The sequence below is a fragment of the Schistocerca serialis genome, chromosome 3, assembly GCF_023864345.2.
Source record: "Schistocerca serialis cubense isolate TAMUIC-IGC-003099 chromosome 3, iqSchSeri2.2, whole genome shotgun sequence".
NCBI lineage: Eukaryota > Metazoa > Arthropoda > Insecta > Orthoptera > Acrididae > Schistocerca > Schistocerca serialis.
In genome coordinates, this window is record NC_064640.1 from 656,294,470 (window position 1) to 656,312,255 (window position 17,786).

The 17,786-nt window shown below is 43.1% G+C and overlaps 1 protein-coding gene across 2 annotated transcripts in view; it reads left to right on the forward strand.

Annotated features, from left to right (window-relative positions):
- The window catches only part of LOC126470537 (F-BAR domain only protein 2-like), a 302,833-nt gene that overhangs the window by 65,051 nt on the left and 219,996 nt on the right, over nt 1-17,786 (forward strand). For both annotated transcript variants that reach the window (XM_050098467.1, XM_050098468.1), the window contains exon 4: nt 9,371-9,628. In XM_050098467.1, the coding sequence (XP_049954424.1) occupies nt 9,371-9,628 (258 nt within the window). The remainder of the gene's footprint in view (nt 1-9,370; nt 9,629-17,786) is intronic.

A 17,786-nucleotide genomic window follows, 5' to 3' on the forward strand; every position in this document is an offset into this window, starting at 1 on the left:
ATATTTTTCCATCAACTGTGCAGTGTCGTTTTCTATGCTGACAATGATAATGGACTTGCTTGCTTGGTTGCACCTGATATCCAGCATGGTAGCCAGTCTGTTGTGGTGGGGCCGCCATGTACCCTGTTGGTTGTAGCTCCCTGACCACACAGGGGTCACTCTGCTGATGCCTGCACCGTTGTATGCCAAGGAGTAGATGCCTGTCTCCCTGGGGCATAGAGACTCCTGGCAATGGCCATCCTGAAGGTGGCCAATGCTGAGGCTGGGTGGTGCCTGTGCATCATCTCTCGCTGGAGGTCAAACACCAGCAGTCTCTAAGCATTCATGAGCTCAAGTCAACGCACAGAACTATGACCCCAAAGCGTTCCCCTCCCTGGCCACACCATGAGAGGAACATCAGGCTAAGGATGGCAGCGACTCTTATTCGCCCCGGTACCTTGTATGTTAGAGAGCGGATGGGGAATCTTTCAAGACGATGAAGCCTCAGTTTTTTGTTGAGCATTTAGAGGACAAGTTTGGGGAGGTGTAGTGCTTGTCCAAAATGAGATCTGGGTCAGCCTTGATGGAACCAGCACCCTCTGCCTGGTCACGGACATTACTCGCTTGTGACAAGCTGGGGGATGTTGCTGTAAACATCACGCCCCATGAGAGCTTAAATATGGTCCAGGGAATCATATATCACAGGGACCGTCTTTTGTAGTCTGATGATGAGCTGCACGTCAGTTTAGAGCAGTGAGGTGTACATTTCATTTGGTGTGTCCACCAGGGTCTGAGGGATAAGCAGGTTGCCACCAGTGCCTTCATCTTGGCCTTCAAGGGTGATAAATTACCTGAGAAGATCAAGGTGATGGTCTACCACTGTGATGGCGAGCCCTATGAACCTCCCCCAATGTGGTGCTTTAAATGCCGGAAGTTCGGCCATATGTCTTCACCAACCCCAGTCACCTCTCAGAGCTGGAGGAACACACCTGCCCCCTTGATAGTGGGGGCACTTCCCTCCCTGTTGCTCCTGCACCACCTACTTTGAGAGCAGCACCCCCCAACCTTCGGGGATATCAATCCCCACTTCTGCACCGGAGAAGCGTAAGTCTTCTCCGGCTCATCTTCTGCTTGTGGGAAAGATGCCAGCTGCCAGTGGCTGAATAGCTGAAAAGCAGCTGGTTGCAGGGCTTCACGCTCATTCTCAGTCCTGGAGACCGAATCAATAAATCCCTCCCAGCCAAGGAAACCCAAGGATCAGCAAGAGAAATCCAAAAAGATCATCCCTAAGACCAAGGGAATTGCGGTGGCACCCATACCACTGCTGCCTACAAGCTCTGCGTTTGCGGATGAGGTGGAGGTGCTGGTGTCCGCTGAGGACCTAGATGTGGCTGGACCCTCAGACACAATGGATATAAACTGCTGAGGCACTAAGTATGTGGCAGCAGGTGACCCTGAGGCGTAAATTGCCTCGTTGAATGTTCCATGCCTTCCCAGTCTCACAATGACATCATCCTCCAGTGGAATTGAGGCGGTTTTTTCCACCGCCTGTCTGAGCTACAGCAACTGTTAGCTTTACACCTGCTTTCTGCATTGCCCTCCAGGAAACCTGGTTCCCGACAATGCGGACCCCTGCCATCTGTGGCTATAAGGAATATTAGAAGAACTGTAGCAACTACAATTTAATGTCAGGCAGAGTTTGTGTTTATGTCCTAAACTCAGTCTGTAGTGAAACTGTGCCCCTTCAAACCCGTCTTGAAGGTGTGGCTGTCAGAATGAGGGGGACACAGGAAATAACTGTCTGCAATGTATATCTTTCTCCAGATGTTGCAGTACCCCTGAATGTATTAGCTGCACTGATGGATCAAATCCCTAAACCTTTCCTACTTTTGGGGGATTTTAACACCCATAAGCCCTTGTGGGGTGGCACCGTGCTTACTGGCCGAGGCAGAGATGTCAAAACTTTACTGTCTCAGTTCAACCACTGCCTCTTAAATACTGGGGCTGCCACACATTTCAGTGTGGCTCATGGTAGTTACTCAGCCAGTGATTTATCAATATGCACCCCAGGACTTCTCCCATCTGTACACTGGAGAGCACATGACGACCTGTGTTGTCATAACCACTTCCCCATCTTCCTGTCACTGCCCCGGCATCAAGTCCACAGACGCCTGCCCACATGGGCTTTAAACAAGGTGGACTGGGAAGCTTTCACCTCTGCTTGTCACCATTGAATCTCACCGACATGGGAACACAGATGTGATGGTTGAGCAGGTGACTACAACAATCCTTTCTGTAGCAGAAAATGCAATACCTTGCTTTCTAGGGTGCCCCGGCGAAAGGCAGTTCCTTGGTGGTCGCTGGAAGTCGCTGAAGCAATTGAGGAGCATTGGCGAGCTCTACAGTGGCACCCTTCCCTGGAGCACCTCATTGCCTTTAAATGGCTCCGTGCCTGTGTTTGACAGCTTACCAGACGATGGAAGGACGAGTGTTGGGAAAGATACGTCTCGACCATTGGGTGCTATACGTCACCTTCCCAAGTCTGGGCAAGGATGAAATGTGCTTTCGGGTACCAGACCCCAACATGTGTTCCTGGTGTTAACATAAATGGCCTGTTATCTACCGACACATTCGGGATTGCCGAGCACTTTGCTGAGCACTATGCTCGACTCTCTGCGTCGAAGAATTACTCCCCCCCCCCCCCCCCCCTCACCCTACCCCTAGCCCTCCAGCCTTTCGCACTCTCAAACGGTGACTGGAAGGGAAAGTCCTCTCGTTCACTACATGCCACAACACCCCATTTACAGAGTGGAAGCTCCTCAGTGCCCTGGCACAGCTCCTGGGCCAGATCGGATCCACAGTCAGATGATTAAACATCTCTCATCTGACTACATCTCTCATCTGACTACAAGCGACATCTTGTAGTCATCTTCAACCTGATCTGGTGCGATGGCGTCTTCACATCGCAGTGGCGGGAGAGCACCATCGGTCCGGTGCTTAAACCCGGTAAAAACCCGCTTGATGTGGATAGCTATTGGCTCATCTGCCTCACCAACACACTTTGTAAGCTGCTGGGATGTACGGTGTGTTGGCGGTTGGGTTGGGTGCTGGAGTCATGTGGCCTACTGGCTCCCTGTCAGGGCGGCTTCCACCAGGGTTGCTCTACCCCTGGTAATCTTGTGTCCCTAGAGTCTGCCATCCGAACAGCCTTTTCCAAGTGCCAACACATGGTTGCCATCTTTTTTGATTTACAAAAAGTGTGTGTGACAACCTGGCAACATCATATCCTTGGCACATTGTATGAGTGGGTCTCTGAGGCCTGCTCCCGATTTTTATCCAAAATTTCCTGTCGCCCCGTACTTTTTGTGTCCAAGTTGGTGCCTCCCATAGTTCCCCTCATATCCAGGAGAATGGGGTCCCGCAGGCCTCTGTATTGAGTGTGTCTCTATTTTCAGTGGCCATTAATGGCCTAGCAGCAACTGTAGGGCTATCTGTCTCACCTTCTCTGTATGCAGACGACTTACGCGTTTCATACTGCTCCTCCAGTACTGGTGTTGCTGAGCGGCACCTAAAGGGAGCCATCTACAAGGTGCAGTCATGTGCTCTAGCCCACGGTTTCCAGTTTTCGACCGCAAAGTCATGTGTCATGCACTTTTGTCGGCATCATACTGTTCATCCGGAACCAGAACTTTACCTTAATGACAAACCACTCACTGTAGTGGAGACGTACTGATTCTTAGGATTGGTTTTCGACGCTCGATTGACTTGGCTTCCTCACCTTCATCAGCTTAAGCGGAAGTGCTGGCAGCACCTCAATGCCCTCCGATACCTGAGCAAAACCAGCTGGAGTGCATATTGCTCTACACTGCTGCAGCTCTACAGAGCCCTTGTTCAATCCCACCTTGACTGGGAGTCTGGTTTATGGTTCGACAGCGCCTTCAGCATTGCGTGTACTCGACCCAGTGCACCAGTGTGGCATTTGCCGAGCGACAGGAGCTTTTAGGACGAGTCCGGTGACCAGCATCCTGGTGGAGGCTGGAGTCCCTCCATTGCAGGATAGGCATGCACAACTGCTGGCCAGTTACATTGCACACGTTTGTAGTTCTTCTGCGCATCTGAATTACTGTCTCCTTTTCCCACCCACAGCGGTTCATATCCCGCATTGGCGGCCCAGGTCAGGGCTTCCAATTGCAGTTCGTGTCTATCCCTTCTTTCCGAACTAGAGTCCTTGCCGTTATCCCTATACTTTAGGTCCATTCACGTACACCTCCATGGTGTACACCTAGGCCACGGCTTCACCTGGAGCTTTCATGTTGCCCTAAGATCTCAGTTAACACCACAGCTCTCTGCTGCCACTTCCTCTCGATTCTTGACATGTACTGAGGGCATGAAGTCGTTTACACCGATGGCTTGATGGCTGATGATTGCGTCAGCTTCGCATACGTGCATGGAGGGCATATTGAACAGCATTACTTGCCCAATGGCTGCAGCGTTTTCACTGCTGATCTGGTGGCTATACCTTGTGATCTTGAGCACATACGTTCATTCCCTGGGGAGTCGTTTCTTCTGTCTTCCTCGAGCAGCCTACAAGCTATCGACCATCCAGGAGTCCATCTATGCCCTGGAATGATGCAGTCTTCAGTGGTGTTGTCTGGATCCAGGTCACTTCGGAATCCCAGGCAACGAACTTGCTGACAGGCTGGCCAAACAGGCTACGCGGAAACCACTTACGGAGATCGACTTCTCTGCAACTGACCTGCGTTCACTACTATGCCGCAAGGTTTAGGAGATTTGGGAGACGGAGTGGCATAATCTAAGTATGCACAACAAACTGCGTGCCATTAAGGATTCTGTGAATGTGTGGAAGATCTCCACGCGGGCCTCTCGCGGGGACTCTGTGGTTCTCTGTCGGCTCTGCGTTGGCCACGCTTGGGTGACACATGGCTACCTCTTGCGCCGTGATGACCCACCTCAGTGTCGGTACGGCACCCAGCTGACAGTGGCCCATATCTTGGTGAGCTGTCCTCCTTTGGCTGCCCTGCTATTGGCTCTTCAGTTACCGAACTCGTTGCCATTAATTTTATCTGACCTCATCAGCTAATATAGTCTTATGTTTTATACGTGACAGTGGGTCTTATGATTCTATATAAGTTTTCGGGCATGTACTTTGGCCATTTGTGTTCTCCACTCAAACACTTTTAGGCTGGATGTTTTAATGTGTCGCAGGGTGGCTGGATTTTCCTTTTTATTCTCATGGTCAGCCAGCCACGGTCATCTGCTCTATTGTTTTTATCCCTTCTACTGTTTCTTGGTTCTCTCTGTGGTTTTCTTTTCCTGTTTTGTCCATAGTAGTGTTGGTTGTCCTTCTGTCATTCTTTTGGTTCTTCCATTCTCCTGTTTTTGTGCTGTTTGTCTCGTTCATTTTCTTCTTTCCCTTGTGTAATTATTTTACTGGGAACAAGGGAAAGATGACCTCACAGTTTGGTTCCTTCCCCCCTTCCTTTAAACCAACCAACCAAGCAACCTCAGGGGTCACAGCAACACCGAATTTCTGCCTTGGACAGCATCAGTTTGCTGCCATGGTGGTTCTGCTGCCATCCCTCAACACCATGGTGAGCTGCTAACTCAGTAACGTTGGCGACCTATGGGAATTCAGGAGAATTGTGTGTTGCTGGCATTGCTTACTTGGGACTGCATTGTGTTAACTCAGACACACGCTGCTGAGTGGGGTGAACAGTGTTAGTGAAGCAGGATGTGAATGTCAATTGGCCATCACACTGTCGCAGTTTTCCAATGTCATCATCACCAGACCAGACGCTTGCAGACTTATCAGAGGGTGCCACAGCACTCTGACATTGTAATCCAAGATGAATAAAATATGTTGTATCTTGCAACAGAATTTTGCAAGTCACCCCTGACCAACACTTTTGCCTCCAAAACCTGCCACTCCACTACCTTTGCACTTTAGTGGCCTCATTCATCCCTGGGTCCCTAACCTAGAGAAGTTTCACACAAATGGAGAACATTCTCCCTTTTTTTGAAGTGAGATCTGTAGTATTCTTCTTCTAGCTGAATAAGTTCTTTTAAGGTTGGTTTTACAGAGGAGTTTTTTTAATAGTAAAAATGGCAGAATTTGTGTTGCTCAGTGGGCAAAAAAATTTACATGTAGCCCAAAGGAATAAGGAACAGATAACCTGTAGAAGTTTCTGTAGATTTAACAATAAAAGTGTTATTTGGATGGCGAACTTCCTTCCCAAAAACCGTGAAAAAAGAGGGGTGACCTTTCAAACTAAGCAAAAATGAAACATTTTTGTGCTATTTAGTAGACCAAGGTTTTCAGTCTGACTTAGGAGAAGACTTAGGCAGGTACCAGACAACTGTGTCCACTGACACTTTCAGATGTTCATCATCACGTTTCCTCGCAACATAAGTCTTACATTTTGGTATGTTAGAAATAAGTTGGCAGTTCAGAAAAGTTAATAACTGCTTTATTCCAAACCTAGTGATCAGTTTCTCATAACGAAAGTGCACAGATGACTGCTTAAGTACTTAAAGCATGAGCAGACACATTATGTATCATGTGTAACCAAAATCATCTCAGGTTGGAAAACTCTGACAGAGTTCTGGTTTGGAGTAGGTGAAAATATGATATATTCTTACGATTTCATTTGCATTTTATGTTCACCTAACTTCAGTAGCAAAAAAGTTTCCGGCATGTTGAAAATTCAGTAACATCATCAGAAAATGCATTTTTATAGGCTGTCTGTAATAGTCTTAATAATGTGTCAACGAACACAAAACTAAAAACAAAGGTAGTGGAACTCTTCCATAACACATTGATGTCAGTTCCATATTTGTATGTCAAATAGTTTGCCTGTTTGAGACAGGTGAATGAAACATAAGATTATGCAGATGTTCTGTGCACATTGAGAACATTCTCAAGGATGATGAGAGGTAGTGAGAATGAATTCCTTAGTCAGAGAAAATGTTTTACTCATATGAAATGGAGAATATTCCCAGAAAATGTCACACACACACACACACACACACACACACAAAATGTATTTCAGAACTTTGATCTTGGGCAGAAACAAAGCAATTGCATGTCCTGGATTTGGATGAAATTTCCCAGAGATTTTCTTCAATGAAGAAACTTTAGACACAGTAGTTTTGGAGGAAATAGTTGTGCAACAGTGTTGCGTAAGTGCTTGTGTTGATAACAATTTGGTGAAAGTGTTCAGTACATCAAGAGGTGAGCTGTGCAAGTGGCCCACTCTGTATTTGTTTACTTGGATTCAAGTCTGCATCCTGAATTTTAAGAAAAAATTTTATTTTGTAAGGTTAATCATATTCACAAAACTATCAATATTTCAGTAATATAAAGAGTTTCTATTTCTGTAATGTGGAAGAGGTTGTGAATATTGACAGAATTTTAATTTTTTATATCATTTGCAGTTAGTATTGTTCCCATTTAATAATTATACCTTACAATAAACTGCAGTTTACATTCATGATGAATCAGAAGCTGTTTTCCGTACAGGCTGGCCAAAAAATAGTGCTCTCTCTTCAGTGTGCCACTGCATAACCTGGACAAAAAACCACGATGATAAAACAAAGGAATATAAATCAAAATAATACATAAAATTGATTAAAAACATATGAACAAAGATTTCAAGTGGAAAAAGAATGACAGGAAGAAAAATGAGAGCAAATGAAGAACTTTATGTAATGACTAAAATCATGTGACAAAAGAAGGGAAATAAAAAATTGCATTTAAAAAATAAAAAAATTACTACACGTGACAAGATTACAACCCACAAAATCCTGCATGTGAAGCTATTATCCTTACCATCACACTTCGTAACCACACTTTTTTTAAAAGCTATTGAGTTTCACACAAAATTACAAATTTTTTTCATCAGTTACAAATGAGGGACACCAGAGTGAGTGGCTACAGGGTATAGCTGGGATATTAACCTACATCACTGTATATTTGGTTCTAAAAAGTCCATCCCACCACTGGGGACCTCTTCCTTTCAGTTAATATTGTTGAGAGAGATCACACAATATTGGAACCAAAAAGAGGCAACTGCCTTTTCTGACTGTCCTCACCAAACACCTAATGAACTTTGAGAAAGTTTGCATGTGTGTTTGTGCTGTTCCTTCACCTTGCTGAAAATGTGTGTACATTCTTTCACCTTCTATAATTTCTTTTTTTCCCAGGTCAGTTAACAGTAGAAACACAGGCTTTACTGTACAATGTGCTACAAATGAATAAGACATAACCTGCATATACAGTAACTAAACATCAAATGGTTAAAGTAGTTTATATCATTAAAATTCTGACTGTTTTGTGAAAGAAGTGTATTTTGTATAAGGAAAAAGTTTATTTGAAATTGGAAGGAGAATCGAACCAGAGGCAATTCCCCCACCCCCCCACCCCCCCCCCCCCCCACCACACATACACACACACACACACACACACACACACACACACAGGTTTACTAACTGTTAGTAGCCCTGTAGTCATTATAACTTGAGCAGGTGAGATATCTTCTTTACTGGATTTCTCAAAAACTAAGTACTACTGAATATTATCCACTTTTTGGTTGTGAGGTAGCAGCCATTATATCTCATCAGTAATTATTATTATTATTATTACTACTACTACTACTGATAAGCAGTGTTGAACTAAAAGCCAAAGTAGATGGTGTAGTTTTTTTTTTATTCAGTGATGAACATCTGTACATTCGGATCTGTGATCAACAATGATGACTGACTACCCCTTGTCAGAGAGCATTGTAAAGTCCTGCAGGTCTACATAAAAAAATGCATTTAAATAATAAGCAGCTCTTAGAGCATTGATAGAAACAGAGTTTTTAATGTTGAAAGATTTTCTGTTCGATAAGAAATGGCTTCAGCCATAGCCTTTTCAATTTAGTAACTTAAGAGTTAGTACTGTCAGATTTTTCTGGTAGAAACACAGACTATTTTCAGCACTAAGAATTATGTCTGGATGCAAGACGACAGAGCATTTTGTAATTGTTATTGATTTAAATTTGTTTCTGATACATACTAGTTGCTATCAGAAAACTGATTTTGTTGTTCGAATAACTGAAATTTTGTTTCACAGTCTCATTCAGACAAATCAATTTTACATGTGTGATCAAATACTGAAGCTCTTACATTAAAATGATCGGATTCTTAATTTTTGATACTATATTAAACGGGTTTATATAGTTGTTTTGCTTTGAGGAAGTTCAATTGTGAGTGGTTCATTGATTTTATATTTTTCTTTTTTTTTTCATAATGCTTGTGAAATTTGTTGAATGAATCTAAACTAAAATATCACCATATAAATAAGACACTCAATGAAGGAAATAATTTGCAGGTTAAAGAGGAAGAAGGAAGCACATTGGAAGTGGTCCAAGCTATACAGTCAACGACCTTGATACTACAAAAGGCTAAGGATACATACACACAAAGGGGCTTGGAATATGAAAAATTAAAGAAAGAAAATGCATCACCTAAGGATCTGGAGAAAGCAGAAATAAAACTTAAGAAGGCGCAAGAAGAGTATAAAGCATTGATAGAAAAATACAAGATGATTAAAGAGGAATTTGAGAGGAAAATGATATTGGCTTGCAGGGTAGAGTTATATTTTGTTTCATTTTTCACATGTACATGCCATGTAGTTAGTTCTATTGTAGAAAGTACTTAGTTATTTTATGTAGATGGATATATCAAAGTAAGAAATTAATCACAAAAACTTGCGTAAAAAATTACAATATCCAGTTTGTTGCATGTGCTGAGTATTCACCATATATTTGAGATGCAAACAAGATTGGAGTTGTCACTGACCTCTTAGTGCGCCCCCCCCCCCCTTTTTTTAATTTTTTTGTATTTTTTATCCAGGTATCTAGAATGCTGAACTTCCTGACCTGGTCACTGCTCTTATTTCTACAACACACTATTAACAGGATTTTGGATTTTGGTGATAGAAAGTGTGTGGCCATTCATTCTGACTCTCAATATAACACGATGGGTAAAACTTAAAGTAAATTGGTTGATCACACATACTCTTAGGCACCTCTTCCTTTGATAATGTAATATGTTTTGCCAATTGTGGGGCTGGTCTAGGTGGTACTGATGAGTACACTCCGCTGATGGTGTCTCTAAGCATAAGAGCTATTGGGTAGAGCTTGATAATCTGACAAGTACATTTGGGAGGCTACTAAGATTTTTCTCTTGTTTTGTAAGGATTTTGTTTTACTTGAGTCACAACAGCTTGTGTTTGCTTACATGGTGCATTCACCACAACGATTTTCAGGGTATTTAAAGTACAGGAGGATGCCAGGTGCCTTCGAAAGGACAGGGCGTATTTCCTTCCCTATCCCTGACACAATCAGAGTTTTTGCTCTGTCTCTAATGACCTTGATGGGACGTTAAACCCAATATTCCTTTCTTTCAAACTACTGTACATTGTAGTTTGGGACAAACAATGGATTGACATGTGTAAGTTTTCCCAGTCTTTGAAATGTTCCCCGCAAGTATAGACACAATAAACGTCATACTTTGATCAAAACAAATATTATATTATCTCCATTGTGATATGGTCTGCAGCTATAATAAATGTTTTGAATGATTTCGTGATGTGAGTATGTCAAATGAAGAGAATGGCAGCTGAAGTCATCGTGAAATCATTCAAAACACATCTTATTTCAGTTGGCAATTAGATTTGTTTTGTAATGTACGCTTTTGACGATCTTCACACCATTTAGTATAAGGACAGCAAATTGTTTTAGAGTAATCTGTGACTGTGATACCACCTCCCCACTCCCATCTGACTTTGTAATCCATTTTGTGAAAACCTTCAACAGTATTAATGGACTGGTATTCATTCTGCATTTTAGTCCACTTCCTGGGGTGAAACATAGTTAAAAATATTGTTTTATTTTGAGCTTCACTCCAACAGTGAGTATTTTTTAAATACCATTATGATTTAAGGTACTATGTGCATTTTTTTTTTCCTCAAAGTAGTTTTTGACTACTGTGATTCATGCACCGAAATGGTGAGTAGGTACACAACTGAGTCAATAATTTTGGTAATTGACACAAGAGAACGTGATGTAGTACCTTAAAAAATTAGTAATTTTTGTATTTATTGTAATGTTCTCTTATCCAAAAGATGCCCAATTTTTTTTCTGTTGTCTAGCATCAGAACACTAAAAATGTCAAATTTTGTAATAAAATTGCTGTAGACACATACTGATGAGCCAAATTATTATGATGACTGTCCATGACGAGATTCAATGCTGCTTGGTGACATTGCTGGCATGTGACATGGTAAGGAAGGTATATAATAATTATATTAGAGCAGAGATGAATGAGGAATCATTCTGTTGAGGATACAGAGGGCAAATTGTTATGACCTGGTGTCTGGGAGCGTGTGTCTAGGACATGACAAAGTTGATCAGCTATTTATGTGCTATTGTTGTGAGAATTCGTTGGAAATGTTTGAAGGACAGTGAAATAATGTGTAAGTGGTAAGGTGTGTAACATTCACAGCTCATCACAGAATGTGGAGGCTGCACTCTCTGTAAAGCTGGATAGGTGATGGTCTGTGGCTGATATGGTGACCTAGTACAGTGCTTGTACAAGCACAAGTGTTTTGGAGCACATCATTCTGCACACATTAAGGAATGCGCGACTCTGTAGCAAACAGCTCCTATGTGTTCTCATGTTGATCAAGCAACATCAGCTAAGATTGCAGTGAACATAGAGATAACTCTGTGTATTATTGGAAATGTGTTGCCTGGTAATGTCTTGTTGATGATCATGTCCAAATATGATGTCGTGTGTGTGTGGCTGCTTGAAACTTGCACCTCGCAACAGGTACAGGCTGACGGTGGCAGTATTATGCTATGAGGGGGCATTCACTTGCACTTTTATGGAGCATGTTGTAGTTGTCAAAGGCACAGTGACAGCTGTGGACTAAGTGAACATTATTGTGGACTACCTGCATCCCTTCATGCTTACATCTTCCCTGAAGGTGATGACGTCTTCCAGCAGGATTGCTGTCTGTGTCTCAAGGCCAGAATTGGTCTACAGTAGTTAAAGGTGTGTGATACTCAACTCGTATTGACATTCTAACCACCAAGTTTACTTGACCTGAGCCCTGTGAAATATGTCTGTTACTCTATCAGGTGTCACTTCTGTGCCGCAACATTTATTCTAACATTAAGTACTCCAGAATTACTTAAACGCATCCTTGCAGGCTACATCCATCTTAAGGTTCGCCCGTTTGTTGCTAGCCCAATGCGATGCTTCAGATGTCAAAAGTTTTGACCATACCATTATGGGATGTAATGGTAGTGCTAATTGCGGCAATTGTGGAGGCTCAGCTCACAAATCAGGCAATTCTTGTACACTTCCTCTGAAATCTGTAAACTGCTCCAGAGATCACCAAGTGTTGAGCAGAAAGTGAGAGGTTTACAATGAGGAAAGAAAAATTCAGGACTTGAAAGTCAAGAGGTGCATACCCTATGGTGAAGCTAAAAGAGTTTTCAAAGCTATGCAACCTCTGGTTTTTGCTACTTCTTTTGCATCCGCTAGTTGCCAAGTGTGATGCCTCCACACAAACTCTGACCACAGATTCAAGTAAGAGCACATGCACTTGTTGGTGTACCTGTGGGGGAAACACTCCATTTGAAACAGAAGTCATTTGGAAGCTATTGGCAATTGGCTCACCACCTGAGCCATGTACCATCAGCCACCATCAGAAGCCAAGTAAGCCATCCCCGCAACATCAGCGACCTCTCTCCCTCACTGATGGGGACTATGCTGTTGAGGATATGGACTTCCAATCAGAGGAACCGGAGGGCCGGGAACCTGTTCACGTTCTCCTTGACTTCCCCCGGTATGTCACCACCTTTGAGGGAGAAAGACACGAACAACTTCCCTAAACAGTGGCTTCCGTGGAGAATTCTGTGTTGTGCTGGAATTTACATGGTTATTGTTCACATTTGGAAGAATTAAAACTCCTGGTCTAGGAGAAACCATTCTGCATCTGCTTACAAGAAATGCGTCTTTGTTACCAACACTCTGCATTACGGAACTACCACCCATACAGGAAGGACGAATTACTGAAGACAAGGCTAAAGGTGGAGTGGCTGTTTTCAATGATGACAGATGCCACTCCTCTCCTGTCCCGTTTACCACAACCATACAAGCAATTGCCATGAAAGTTCTAGCACCCTTTAATATCATCATGTGTTCTTTGTGTCTTCCACCTAATGATGCTTTGGATGCAGACCCACTGACAGAACACTTACAGGCACTCCCATCCTCATTCCTTCTTGTGAGGGACTTCAATGCACACAACGTGCTGTTGGACTCGGCTACGACTTGTCCATTCTGAGAATATTTGCCTTCTGAATGCGGTTCAGATGACACCCTTCTCCACTGCTACAGGGTCTTTCTCAGGCACTGACCTTTGTTTTCCTTCCTCAGCTATTACAGACTCAGTTCATTGGGAAGTGGCTACATATTTACATTCTAGTGACCACTTCCCAGTGTGGATCCGTCCGCTGACTAGGACGGTGGCTGACAGACCATGCAGATGGACGATACAAAGGGCAAATTGGGTAAAGTACAGTCGACAGGCTATTGTTGAAAGGATTGTGCACAGGAGATGGTGACCCATATCACTTGTGAGATCCAATGGGCTGCTGCAGAGTCCATCTCGCAGTCTAGTAACCACCTCAGACGATGGCCTGTAGCTTGGTCAAATGATGACTGTCGATGGCCAGTCAGGGTCAGATGAACAGCTCTGCAGAACTTCACACTGCCCAACTACAGAAACTGTTCTTGCCCTCAGATCTGAGAGAGCACATGCAAGGTGAGTGATAGAGGAATGGAAGAAGGCTTGCTGAGGGAATTCACGACTTCCATTAATTGGTCCACTTCCACTGCGCATGTTTGGAACTAAATAAGATGGATTTCAGGCAACCCCTTACGGAGGTGGATACACCAGAAGACATGACTCAGGTTTTAGCTGAACACTTAATTATCACTATGTCATCCAGACAAGCTCCTGCTTCTGAGGTGTTCTGTAGGACTGCAGGGATGAGGAAGTTCAGTTTCTTTTTGCATAATGAGGAAGTCTACTACCTTCTGTTGTCCATGTGGGAACTGGAATCAGCTTTATCTGCAGCCAGAGACACTGCTCCAGGACCAGGTGAGATCCGTTATGCTATGCTTTGTCATCTGTGCTGTGAAGCGAAAGGACAGCTCCTCTCTTTTTTCGATACGATCTGGTTTCATAGACAGTACCCCACAACTTGGACAGAGGCAATATTAATTCCATTTGGGAAACCAGGCAAGGACCGTAGTGCCTCTAACGGTTAACGGAGTGTAGCCTGTATCACTTGTATAGGTAAGACTCTTGAACATGAGGTCAACCACCACTTCGTCTGGCTGCTCGAATCCCAAGGTCACCTGAGGTGCTCCCACAGCAGTTTCAGGCACTACCATTCCACCCGCGACAACTTAATTCTACTGGAGATGGCAATACAGGAGTCCTTCTTACCCCGAAACCATTTGGTTTGTGTGTTTTCTGACCTCAAAAAGCATATGACACTACTTGGAGGTACAACATCCAACTTCATGAGTGGGAACTGGTGTTTCCGATGTTGTGTTGGCGGTGTCTTGTGTGACTGCTATGTTGAAGAGAATGGGGTCCCCCAAGGCAATGTCATCAGTGTCACATTGTTTGCCATCACTAACAATGGCATTTCCTCCACAGTCAGGAGCCCTGTCAAATGCTCTTTGTTTGTGGGTGACTTTGCAATCTTCTACTCCTCCTCTGATCTTATAACGACAACAAGGCAGCTACAGCTGACCATTAGGCGGCTGGAAAGCTGGGCCAGGAAAACTGGTTTTCGGTTCTCACCCGAGAAGACTACATGTGTCAATGTTAACTCTGCTCGTTTAAGTTTTAACCAACAGCTGCTCACAATGGGGGCAATATTTTACATTTTCAAGAAACTGCGCTTTTTGCTTTTGTTATTTGACTCGAAATTAACTTGACTCCCACACCTGAAAGACATACAAACAAAGGGCTTCCAATCATTGAATATTTTGAAATGCCTTAGCAGAAAAACATGGAAACCTGACAGGTCCCGCCCCTGCAGTTTTATAGGGCATTTGTTCGATCACATTTAGATTATGGTAGCGTGATCTGCAGGTCAGCCTGTGCTTCCTATGTCAAAATGTTAGGTCCTGTCCACCATGAAGGCATTTGGATATCTACTGGAGCTTTTCAGACCAGCCCAGTTCATAGTCTGTCTGCAGAGGCTGGTGAACCACCACTCTGGATTCAGTGCTGCATCCTTGTGGCTCGACAGACTCTGAAAATCTCAGTGTCACCTCAGTTATTGGAATTTAGTGCAGTGGTCGAACCCACCTTTGAATGGCTGTTCAGGAATCGGTCCCGCGCGACCAAGCCATTTGGGATATGTGCTACAGATTATCAGGCATCAAAATGCACAGCCAGGGATGGGACACATTGCCGCCTTGGTGTCTTCAGAGGCCCAAAGTGATTTTGAGCTTGACACAGTACAAGAAAACTTGTACTCCAGATTGTTTGTTTACAGCTTTGTTTTCGTCCATTCTAAGTACATACCACAGTTTTATCATTGTTTACACAGATGGATCCCAGCAAGAAAATGTTGTGCTGTTTTCTCTGATATGGTTTTTAAAGTGCATCCTCCTGAACTATTTACAAATTATGATGCAGAATTATATGGCATTCTGATGACACTGGAGAGGATTCACAAACATCACTGTACAAGATTTCTTGTAGGTTCTCACTCATTTAGTGCATTGCAAGCACTTCACCAATTCTATCCAGTAGACCAACTGATTCAGCTCATCCATGACTCCTTACAGTGGCTCCAACACCATGGCAAGGTGGTGATATTTTGCTGGGTACCTGGCCGCATCGGGATACAGGGAAACGACATGACCACTGCAGACGCAAAGGAAGCATGTCGGGATTGTGCTGTCTATCAGTGTCCCATCCCGTTGCATGCCATCATCTCATTTTCTGATAAACACATCATATATCAGTGGAAGACTGAATGCTTGCAGATGACAGAAAACAAACTGCAGCCGCTCAAATCAACCACAAAGGCATGGCAGACTTTGTGTCAGCCTCACTGCTGGAAGGAGGTTCTGCTTACTAGGTTGCACATTGGACATAGCACTTTAACACATTGTTTCCTCCTTCGGTGAGAGGATCCACCGCTCTGTGAAGTTTGTGGCGTGCCACTTTCAGTTCAGCATATTTTGGCAATGTGTGTCCTATATACTGATATTAGGGCAGCTCTCAGTCTCTATAGAGATCTGCCCACCATTCTCACAGATATTTATTCCAGTCTTACAAGAGTGATGACATTTCATAAACTGTCAGGCCTCATCCCTAAATTGGTGGGATAGGGTGGCAGACATTAATACATCATAACATGCTCCGCATGTGGGGACAGCCTTCATCCCCACCCCTGAGATAGGCATTCTGACTTTTTGTAAGGGTGCTGATGACCATGATGTTGAGCGCTCCTCGTCTCTAATAATAATAATAATAATAATAATAATAAAATTATGTGCCCACATACAACTGTCCTATAATTTGAGGGAAACATGTCTCCTGTGTATAGGCATTTGGTGCCACATATCTGTGGAGTAGAAAAATTGAGAAAAGACATTGGACAGCTAATACAATTTATAAGAAATGAAATATCAGACAAAAAACTAAAAAGGTTAGGTTAGGTAAAATCTCACAACAAGAAGTGATAGAGCAATTAGATGAAAAGAAGCAGAAATTACAAGCATTGGCCAAACGACTTAGAAGATACAAAGAAAGTGAAAATAGAAGGAAACAAAGCCAAACATTCAACACAAACCAAAAGAAATTTTACCAGACAATAGATAACACACACATTAAAATAGACAATCCCCCAAACATAACAGACATGGAACACTTCTGGAGCAACATATGGTCAAACCCGGTACAACATAACAGGCATGCATGGTGGATACAAGCAGAAACAGATACATACAAGATGATACCACAAATGCCTGAAGTGATAATTTTGCAACATGAAGTCACCCAAGCAATTAAGTCTACTCACAATTGGAAAGCCCCTGGAAAAGATAAAATAGCAAATTTCTGGCTAAATAATTTCACCTCAACACATTCATATCTAACTAAATTATTTAACAGTTACATTGCAGACCCATACACATTCCCTGATACACTTACACATGGAATAACTTATCTGAAACCTAAAGATCAAGCAGACACAGCAAACCCAGCTAAATATCGCCTCATAACATGCCTACCAACAATATACAAAATATTAACTTCAGTCATTACACAGAAATAATGACACATACAACACAGAACAAAAGTATAAATTAAGAACAAAAAGGCTGCTGCAAAGGCACACGAGGATGTAAAGAGCAACTGATAATAGATGCAGAGGTGACATATCAAGCTAAAACTAAACAAAGATCGCTACACTACGAATACATTGATTACCAAAAAGCTTTTTATAGTGTACCCCACTCATGGTTGCTGCAGATATTGGAAATATACAGAGTAGATTCTAAATTGATACAGTTCCTAAACATGGTAATGAAAAATTAGAAAACCACACTTAATATCCAAACAAATTCAAATAATATCACATCACAGCCAATACAGATTAAGCGTGGAATATACCAAGGAGACTCATTAAGTCCTT